Source organism: Parasteatoda tepidariorum, chromosome 10 (assembly GCF_982258835.1).
Source record: "Parasteatoda tepidariorum strain Cologne lab strain chromosome 10, Ptep-v5.0, whole genome shotgun sequence".
NCBI lineage: Eukaryota > Metazoa > Arthropoda > Arachnida > Araneae > Theridiidae > Parasteatoda > Parasteatoda tepidariorum.
Genome location: NC_141764.1, coordinates 23779440 through 23791172, shown reverse-complemented (window position 1 = coordinate 23791172; position 11733 = coordinate 23779440). Strand labels below are relative to the sequence as shown.

Sequence of the window (11733 nt, the reverse complement as noted above, 5' to 3'; positions counted from 1 at the left end):
AGGTATAGATTGTGTGAATTAGAAGATAGTAGAAATATGATATGGACTAGAAAGTATTTAAAAAATAATATAATCTTGAAGAAATTATAATTGGCGTATGAAGAAATTATAATTGGCGTTTGGCGTAGGGCTAGTCCCTCTACCCCGTAAAATATCCCTGACTACAGAAACCAAAAGCATATCGGGCCAAATTCTCTTGGCGGAAGCAATGACTTGTGAAATTCCAAATGATAGTTATCTAACCTGGAATGAGGAAATCACGCCTATGAAGTGTCGAAGGGAAAGCCATTTGGAGCCTTCGATGCGGAAGAAGTCATTGATGAAACCTAAACACAAGTTACGAATTGGTGCTTGGAATGTAAGAACTATGTACCAATGTGGAAAAAGTAGACAGGTATCAATGGAAATGGATAGATACCAATTGGATATCTTGGGAATATCAGAACTTAGATGGACAGGTTTTGGCAAGATTAAAACTGGAAGTGAACAAATCATTTTGTACTCAGGAGCTGAAGAAAAGCACGAAAGAGGCGTGGCGCTAATCATTAATAAAGAAACAGCGAAGAGTCTTTTGGAATGGGAACCAATCAGTGAAAGAATTTTAAGAGCACGATTTTATTCAAAATATATTAAACTATCAATTATTCAAGTGTATGCACCAACGAATGATGCTGATGAGGAGGAAAAGGAGACATTTTATGATCAACTACAATGTGTTTTAAATCGAGTTCCAAAACATGACATGATAATTCTTATGGGAGACCTTAATGCTAAGGTTGGAAAACGGATTAGTGATGATGAAACCTCCATGGGAAACGAATCACCGGGTGAGAGGAACGAAAATGGAGAACTGTTTGTTTCCCTGTGCGAACTAAATAGTTTAAACATAGGTGGGAGTAGATTCAAGCATAGAGAGATACATAAATGTACATGGACATCACCAGACGGAAGAACAAAGAATCAAATAGATCATATTGCAATTAATAACAAGTTCAGGAGCTCACTAAGAGACGTAAGAGCGATGAGAGGTGCCGACGTTGGATCAGATCACTACTTGATTCTTGCAATATTAAAACTAAAATTAAGAAAATCACCAAAGAAGACGGGACATAAAAGAATAAGCTATGACATTGCTAAGTTAAAAGCCAAAGAGTGTAGACAAGAATTTTCAATCGAGTTGAAAAACAGATTTGATCTGTTAAAGGAAGAAGAAAATCATGGCAACACTAAGCAATCAGAAAATGAGGTAAAAGAAAAAGTTGAAGAGACTTGGGAACATATCAAAAACATTTATTGCGACGTAGCAGAAAAAGTGTTGGGTAAAAAGAAAGGAAAGAAAAGCAAAGAATGGATTACGGGTGAAACATTAATACTAATTGAAAGCAGAAGGAAAAAGAAAATACAGATGGAAACTACAAAGTCTGAAAGATTATTTAATCGGTATAGACAGCAGTATAGTCAAATTGATAGAGAAGTAAAAAAGTCAGCCAGAAAAGACAAAAGGAAATATTTCACAGACCTTGCCAATGAGGCTCAAGATGCAGCGCAAAAAGGACAAATAAGTACTTTCTATCAGAAAGTGAAACAAATAAAATAAAAAAATAAACGAAATTCGCAATGTGCAGTACGAGACAAAAACAATAAGTTACTTACTACGGATAAGAGGATCGAAGAAAGATGGAGAGAATATTTTGAAGATACGCTTAACGCACACCATGTTGAAAATTCTGAGCAACTCCCAAATGTTACATTAAATGTAGCATCTACTGTAGATTTTTCTTTGGAAGATATCTCGCTGGATGAGGTACAGAGTGCCCTGAGGGCCACAAAACCAAAGAAGGCTGCAGGGAGAGACGGAATCGTGGCAGAGATGCTTAAGGCAGATTTTGAAACCGCTACAAGACAGTTGCAAAAGCTCTTCAATGAAATCTGGAAAAATGAAAGAATACCAGAACAATGGAAAGAAGCAGTAATAGTGAAAATTCCCAAGAAAGGCGATCTAACAAAATGCGAAAATTGGAGGGGCATTAGCCTACTTTCCATACCAGGAAAAATATTTGGAAGAATAGTTTTGAATAGACTAAAACATGAAATTTATGGAATTTTAAGAGAAGAACAGGCAGGTTTCCGCAGTGGAAGTGGAACAATGCAGCAAATCTTCACACTTAGAAATATCATTGAGCAAAGCTTAGAATTTAACACCTCTTTATATTTAAACTTTATTGATTTCAGTAAAGCCTTTGATTCAGTTAAGAGAGAGAAATTATGGGAAATTTTATCACTTTATAATATACCAGAAAAATATATTAACATAATCAAAGATATGTATGATAACAGCAAAGCATGTATAGAAGTAAATGGAGAATTAACTGAATTCTTTTTAGTAAAAACTGGCGTGAGACAGGGATGTGTTTTATCGGGATTTTTATTTATACTGGTGATAGACTGGATTATGCGAAACAGCTTGAAAGATGAAAAAAGAGGAATAAGGTGGAATTTCACAACTACTTTAGAAGACCTTGATTTTGCTGATGACATCGTACTTATTTCATCCAAATGTACAGACCTTCAACTTAAAACAGACAAATTCAACAAATATTCAAATAGTGTAGGTTTATTCATGAACAAGAAGAAAACTAAAGTAATGAGAATAAATCAAAAGAAAAATGACAAAATTAAAATCGAAAATCACGAAATAGATGACATAGAATCATTTAGCTATTTAGGTTCTATTGTAGATAAAAAAGGTGGAAGTAGCGAAGATATTAGACAGAGAATAATCAAAGCAAGAACATGTTTTAAGGGATTACATAAATTTTGGAGAGAGTCAAATATTGAAATAAAGACAAAAATAGTTGTTTACAAAGCTATTGTTAGAGCAGTACTATTATATGGCGCAGAAACCTGGAAACAGACTAAGATCGAAATACAAAAATTAGAAACCTTTCAAAACAAATGTTTAAGATTTATTTTTAAAATTTTCTGGCCTTACAAAGTATCAAATCAAAATCTATTAAAGAAAGCTAAAATAAAAACAATCGAAGATGAAATTAAAAAACGAAGATGGAGCTGGCTCGGACATATCCTTAGAATGCCCAAAGAAAAAATTTCATCTGTTGCGCTTACATGGGCCCCTGATGGTAAGAGAACAAGAGGAAGACCCAGACTTACCATCCAGCGCATGTTTTTGGGCGAATTAAAAAAATGTGGAATATCTGGCTGGGAGGAAGCAAGATCTATTGCTAAAGACAGGAGGCGTTGGAGGGATATGCTGGAGGCCTTAAGTGCCCAAGGCACGTAGAGGATAAGTAAGTAAGTAAGTAAGTAGAAATATGATATGGACTAGAAAGTATTTAAAAAATAATATAATCTTGAAGAAATAATAAAAATAATATAAATGTTAAATAGAGAATGATCTAAACTTCAGAGAAATTTCGGGAATAATATAAACTAGAAGAAAAATGAAAGAATAATACAAATTAGAAGAAATTAAAAGGATACTATTATCTAGAAGATATACCTTAGCATATAAACAAGAAATTATTAGAAAAATAATTTTAACGATAAAATAATAAGAGGAACAAGCAAAAAATTTAATGAATAATAAAGTTTATGAAAAAAGATTAAAAAAATGATATTTATTACAATAAACGAAAAAAAAAATTAAATAGTGGAAGTTTAGGGAACGATTTAATTTGGATGTAATTTAATTGAAATTGAGAAAAAGAATAATATTTAGAAAAAAAATTACAAGACTATTAACTTAAAGAAATTTGTGTTAGAAATTAAATTGTGTTCCACTTATTACATTTGAAAATTATTATAATTTCATTCCCAATCACGAAATTTGTTGAGGACAAAATTGAATGACACGAAATGAAACAAATAAATCAAATACACTTAATTTAGGAATATTTAGTACAGCCGTAATAGTAAAGTCGTCTCTGCGCAGCGGCACCGCGCATGACAGGTATAACATATTATACCACCGCAGAAAAGAGGATATATTTTCGTTCTTCATTGGTTCTACAATCAAAGACTGTTTTGCAGTCCCTTCAAAATCATTAAGCTTTTTTCGATTATGGATCACGTTAAAGATTTGAGAACAAATGTAATAATTCTTCTGCAAGAAAAATATTATTCATTGAAATTAGAAGATGTATTAATAAGTTAGTTTAATAAGTTAGAAAAATATTACAAAAATAATGCATACGAGAAAAAAATGTAAAGAATAATATAAATTTAAAGAAAAATAAACAGAATAATAATAATAATTCCTAGATAGTTATTTAATTTCGAATACATAAGAAAATATCATAAACTCGAAGAAATTTAAAAAACAAAATGTTTGAAAAATAGAAAGAATATCTGAAATTTAATGAATAGAATTAATTTGAAAAAAAAAGTAAGAATTATAAAAAATAAAAGAAATTAAAAGAGTAATATTAGCAACTAGGTTTAAATTATATAAACTTGGAAATATTAAGAAAATAATAAGAACTGGAAGATGTAAAAATAATATAAGCTGGAAGAAATTAGAAAATTAATATAAACTATTGAAAAAAAGTTAAGGGTTAATATAAATAATCAAGAAATTTAGTGAATAATACAAATTAGGAAAAAAATAAATAATTTCTTTTTCTAATTTCTTTTATTTTGAGCAAAATTTAACTGATAGATAAATGTTAGGGTACAAGCAAATAATACTTGAAGACGTTCCATTGTGTTATCAAACTCAAATTCAAACTCAATTGTGTTATCAATTCCTAAGAAGCTCTGTAGACACTCTGCAATTTATAATTTAGGATCTTTAACATATTTTTGTTTGTTGTTGTGTTGTCGCTTCTGTTGTTTCTTATGCCACTTGCCAAGAATAGCAAGTCTGCCCTGAGAAAACAAGCGAATTTAAGGCAGTGGGGTGTGTTTCTTGTTTTTCAGTGGCGCCATCTATGGTCAAGAATATGACTCGATGAGCCACGCACACGTCGTCACAGCCCATTTATACTCCATTCACTCATCCACAGATCGTAATTTTGACCTAGGCTAGAGAACGGCCAATCTCCAATTCAGTACTCCCAGAGGTATTGATTTGTTATGAGAACTTGGAGGACTTTGTAACTCCAGCAGATTTAATGTGCAAATGTCACCACATGCACATACACAGAGATTCTACAGCAGGCAAGATTCGAAGTCATTATCTCACGAACGCGAGCCCAATGTCCTACCAACCAGGCTATCTCAGTTACTTTTATTTGTTTCATTTCTATTTTCTATCTATGTAACAAGGACACTGGGGATATCGGTTTCGTGCCAATCGCCTAAAAACGCTCAAGTTTTAACCCACCGTAACCCTGTATGCATCTTAGTGGCATCAGTCTCTGATTTTTGGTATGTGTCATTCCTATTGAAAGGGGTTGATAAGCTACTTTTTGTATAGAGCATAACAGCCAGCATATACACCGAAGAGCCATTACATTATGACCACACTTCATCTATAACAATGGGCTCACCCAGGTTTTCATAGTTTCTCTCCCAGGAACAATGTTTTCATGGGGCACATTAGGACCCATAATCCTCATAGAACAATCCCCGACGTCAGTAAGCTACTTGAACATAGTTGTAGACCAGGTTCATCCATTCATGGCAACAGTTTTTCCTGCTGGGGATGGTGTTTACCAACAGGATAATGCACCATGTCATAAGGGTCGAATCGTCGAGGAACATTCCAGTGACTTTCAAGTCATGTCTTGGCCCCCAAATTCACCTTACCTTAATCCAATAGAGCATTTGAGGTCCTACTTGAAAAACCAAATTCGTGCTGCCACGCTACCCACTCGCAATGTGATGGAATTGCAGAACCAGTTGGTGAGCGCTTGGCACCAGATATCTCAGACTACCTATCAGCACCTTGTGGAATCAATACCACGTCGGGTGCTAGCAGTTTTGAGGACTAAAGGTGGTCCTGCATGTTTTTAGCAGGGTGGTCATAATGTAATGACTCTTCGGTGTATATGTGTGAACAAACAAGTAAAACAAGTAAATAAAAAAATCAATATATCGATATTTATACTTAGAAAGTTAAAAAGCTTTTTGCTTCATTTTAACGAATTGTTGAATCATGATTGGATTACTTTAATTTCTTTACAGATTACCATTAATATAAATTCATAAGCTGTTCCACGATTTCTTTCTCTAAGACAATTAAGTAAAATGAGCAATTAAGCAATTAATAATTAAACTTATTATCCCAGTGAGGCATTGCATACGTTAGGTCGTCAAGTGTTGCTAATTTGCTAAAGTATATTAAAGTATCTATATTATATAAAACGCTAATACGTACGTATGTATCAATAAAACCGATGATATTTCTTTTCTCGCGTTGGCAACAGTTTTCATTTTTAATTGATAGGCTTTGGTGCGCAAGAGCACGTAGTGAGCATCATATGGCTAATCTATATTACATAAAACGCTAATACATTTTAATTGATAGGCTTCGGCGCGCAAGAGCACGTAGTAAGCATCATATGGCTGATCAGGTGAATTCTCACCGAATTATCAAAAAAATTCTCACAAAATTATCTTCATCGAAGCCGATGCTTTACATCCGGCTTTCAGTACTATTTCATATATTGTTTTACAGCACATGGTTTTAGCCCTCTGGTGGGAGAGACTTTAAAACAAAACTTACAACAGTTACTTTTCTCAACAAAACTGAAATTTAGAATAGTGTGATTAAGAAAAATATGTAAACTGTTTGCAATTTCAAATTAATATTGCAATGCACAGGTTTAGATTTTTCTACAGTGAAAAGTTTTCGGAACTTCAGTGTTCAAAAAAGTATACAAAAGCTAGACGTTAAAAACGTATCCAATGAGCGAGCAAAGCGAGAAATGAAAAAGCGAGCAAAGCCGAAATGAACTGCGAAAGCAGTTCCGGGGGTTGGCGAGCGCCAGCGAGCAGGGGGCGAAGCCTCCTAGTTACTTATAAAACCTATCGTAATTGTACCACAAATAAGGTACTATTCTTTTAGGACATTTACTTCTGCATAATTAAAATCCGAAGTGAAGATGTCTCGCCTTCGTTTTATATAGATAGTGTGAAGGAAAATACGATAATTTATCGAGATTCTGAGATGTGATGAGAAAATTGTTTTGATTTATAGGAAATGTGACAAGGAGATAGAGGCAAGAACACTCAATAAGCTGTCATTTTCGGTAATAGGCAGCAAGATAAATACTTACCAGTGAGTGCGATTTATTGGTCAATTGCCTTCTCAAGAAATCCATAACTTTTCCGACTTCTTTGATATATCAATAGGCTAGACTGTCATTCCTTTTCGTTAGAATGAGAACATATTTTCGCTTAAAAAATTCTTTGATACTGTCCGAATCTTTTACGTTAAGAAAAATAGAAGAAAAGTAACATTGGAGCGTCTTAAACTCGATGAAAGATTTTAAACTATACTATTTTGTTGAAAAGAACGAACTTGGCTTCAAAACGGGATAAGTTCACTGCTGGTCATTAAAATTGCTTTACTAGGTAAGAATGCAAATTGCAGAATAACATTAGGTAGGAATGTAAATTGCAAAATAGCACGAACATTATGATTTCTAGGAAATTGATGCATATAGATCATAAAAACCAATGCCAAAAGTTGTAACATGTGGCAGAAATAACAATACTTATTCTCCTGGACAAGGTTTTAAAGCAAAGATTGTGCGGCCTGTAAGGAGACCTCATACAATATGGCTTCTAGACAAGACCAGCTGTTGTAAGAAGTCTCAGTGGAAGTGGTCCATAGCTCTACAACTATTAATTACGTTGTCAAATGTTCAAGGATCTGGAGAACGTGCCATTGACGACAGCTGTAAGCAATGTTTTGACGCAAAAAAGTTCAGGGGCCCTATTACCCACTAATCGAAACTTATTCCGCTCGGAAACGATTCCAATCGGAAACTAGCTTTCATCGGATTGCCAATTTCGAAAAACCCACTTTGCCGTAACATGAGCATATCGGAATCCGGAATCGAAATCTCCATTCCACACGATTCCGGTGAAATTGAAGTTTGTAGGCGGGGCTAACTTTGACCAATTAGGAAATTACTATAATTCTAATTTATTAATCTGGCAACGATATCTTTGTCTTCTCTACTTCTATGCGAGTTAAAATCGCATTAACTTAGAACTGAAAGCTTAAAAATTCATACGTTTTACTTTAAAAAATGGCTTCCCGTACAAAAATCAATATTCGCCAGCGATATCCACCACTAAATGCAATTAGAATAAATATCCAGAAGGAAAATCAAGATTGCCTATAATTATTTTCATTGCAAGCAATTTTGGGATTAATTAAAACCGAAGGAAGGATATTTGCTTATTCAACCATAATTACTAGTTTGAAGCGTCTAGTTCTATTATAATGCAACTGTAAATTTTCCTATGAGAATTAAAAATAAAAATCTCTTTCATCAAAATAAGTATTCGTAGCATTTATTATGAAGAAATCTGCCAAATCAGTTCTTTACGTCCGCTAAAGACTATCTACCCTGCTAATGAATTGCCGTCAGTCAAATGCTCTTCATTTTGTTTTGTTTAAACAAGGAAGAAGGATAAAATAATTCATAGTTTGGATAGAGCATTCGCCTTCCAATGAGGTGAACCGGGTTCGAATCCCGGCAATGGCTGGTTGGTTCGAATTCAGCATCCGGCTTGCACCGACCACAGTGCTGACGTAAAATATCCTCAGCGGTAGAACCACTTTGGTAAATAGTGGTTGCCACTATAAGTGACTGCTTGCTTAAACTATATTCAAATGAATACCTGCCTGGTGTAACGCCTCTGAAAAAGACTTCAAAAAACTTATCGCACTCCAAAACAACATCTTGAGAAAACTCACGGGAGCCAGATGGTTTATCCGCAACAACGCCATTCATAGAGATCTTAACATTGACCACTTTGACCATCATTTCAACAAATTAAACAGAAACCTCTTTATTAAAGCCGCCACCTGCGATACCGCAAATTTTAATGATATTTTCGACTGCATAAATCTCAAAGAGGATACGAAAATTCGACCCATTGCACACTTCTCATATCATACTAACCTCATATCTCATATCATCTCATATCATACTAACAGCAACCCCTCGGGGTCTGATCAGGGGTAAGCTAATCCCTGTAACTTAAGTATAGAGAGCTACCCGTAATTATCAGGTCAGCCGGGTGTCTACTTTAACTGAGCCACACTTACTTACACATATACACTCATCCTCACATTCCTTTAACTCGCCCCCCTTTTGTATGTATTTAAAAACTATAAATACTGTAAATATTCATTAGTGTTTATTTTCCCATTGTACTTTAATTTTACTCTTTTTTATGTACATTTTAGTTACTTGTAACTTTTGTTATTGCCTAATAATGGCAAATTAAACAATATACACAAAACCTGGTTCAACCATATTTTAACTATGCCAAATCAGCCCAGGTTTAAGGCAGTCGCTCTCTTTATACTTGTAACGGGCCATGACTGTCTGGTCAAACACCTTTTTAGTATAAGCATTTTTGACTGTCCTAAATGCAAGCTCTGTCGCCTTGGGGAGGACATGGACTTGCCCATATTTCCGTCTGTCCTGCGCTCATCTCCATTACTGTGTGTGGACGCTACTGGGAGGCTAGGGCCCGTATGGGCTAAGCATGTCACTATGCATTCTATTCTATTTATCTCTTTTTGCCTTGTTTTTCCTGTTATTTTATCCTTTTTGTTCTTTTAAATTGGCATGCCATTGGAAATAAAATAAAAAATAATAATGGCAAAGTGCCATTTATCTTCTCTCAAGAACTCCATTTGTTCCCCAAACTTTAATTTTGTCATGTATGTTTCTTAGTTTATATTCAGGATGAATGGGAATAGGGTCGTAAGGCCTCTGACGCCCAGTTCCACTACAACGAACGAACGATATATTCAAATGAATATTTCTGTATATATGAAAAACAAAATTCTTTTGAAATTTTAATAATTGCCACTGATCAAGAACGTTCCCGGGGTTGAGGTTGGCTGGAATAGTGGCCTGGAGCGGATTATACGGGTAAGGGTCAGAGTTGGCCAAAAATGTAATCGATTACATTTTTTGATTACAGTAATCAATTACTTGTAATCATGATTACAATTTTCAAAAATTTTGATTACAGCTGTAATCATGATTACAATATTGATTACAGTAATCAATTACTTGTAATCGTGATTACAAAGTTTGATTACAGCTGTAATCATGATTACATAGTCGATTACAGTAATCAATTACTTGTAATCATGATTACAACTTTCAAAAAATTTTGATTACAGCTGTAATCATGATTACAATTTTGATTACAGTAATCAATTACTTGTAATCATGATTACAAGTAATTGCGATTACAAGTAATCACAACAAAAACGATTACGAGTAATTATGATTACAAGTAATCAAAATATATGATTACATGTAATCATGATTACATGTAATTTGGTTACATGTAATCTGATTACATGTAATCTAATTACACGATTACAAGACTATTGTATTCTTATAAATGATTATATTTTACAGTAGATAGTAGAATGTATTTTATAATGATACATTTTGCACGTATTAACATGTACTGCATTTTGTACGTATTTGTAAACTTACAAATGAATGTAACTAAAATGTATGTGCATATAATTTTATCTAGTGCATATGTTCAGACATTTTGGTTTCACACACATGTACATACACTTATATTGTAGGTATAAAATATATGTACGTGTGTATATAGATAATAATTACGTATGTATGTGCAAACAATGTTGACATATACATTTATACACAACGAATATATGCATTTTATGCAAATATTTGTGTATGTAAAATTCATATCTATGTTCATGTACGCATGTATATACAAGTACTTGTGTTTGTATGAACATACATACATTGTCTGTACAATGTATGTCCCATGCATGCATGTGCAATTTATTTATGAACAGTATAATATATGTATGCATGTACAATATAGGTATATCTGTAGGATGTACAATATATGTATGTATACATGTACATGATATGCATGTTCAGTGTATTTATTTACATGTACATAATATGTTCATGCTCAATGTAAGTATCCAAATATGCATAATACATTTGTGCACGATTGTACGTACATTGGGCGTATTTATATTTTACATATATTCATACATACATTTGACATGCATAACGTACGTACATACACACATTTGAGATGCATATATTGTACAGATGTACAATATATGCATCTCATAGCGTACAGATGTATGAATATACATCTGTACGCTATATATACATATAGCGTACAGATGTATATTCATATAATGTACATATGATGAAATGAACATATAATGTTCATATAATGTACATATGTGTACATATACAGTACATATGTGCATAAATATATTGGGCATAATTCTTTCGTACAAATTTTACATGTGTGCATGCATGCTATCCCTATCTATGCATATGGTGCAATGTATATATGTCCAATGAATGTATCCACACATGTACAATACACGTATGTTCCATGTATGCATATCCATATGTACTATATATGCACGTACAATACATGAATGTATGTACATACATTGTACATGAGTACATACATTACACGTATACATATGTACATTACATTTATGTCTAAATATGTGTACAATGCAATAAATGAAATGCATGTAAGTTAACT

At 33.5% G+C, this 11733-nt stretch overlaps 1 protein-coding gene across 1 annotated transcript; it reads left to right on the top strand.

Moving 5' to 3' along the window:
- The first annotated feature begins 208 nt into the window (after nt 1-208).
- Nucleotides 209-1597, top strand: LOC147802447 (protein CFDP2-like). The gene has a single exon (XM_087152698.1). The coding sequence runs from the start codon at nt 209-211 to the stop codon at nt 1595-1597; it is 1389 nt and encodes a 462-aa protein (XP_087008824.1).
- Nucleotides 1598-11733: the final 10136 nt, after the last annotated feature.

What these genes read in the sequence shown, in the direction of transcription:
- LOC147802447 (XM_087152698.1), top strand. Translation starts at nt 209, where the DNA reads ATGACTTGTGAAATTCCAAATGATAGTTATCTAACCTGGAATGAGGAA.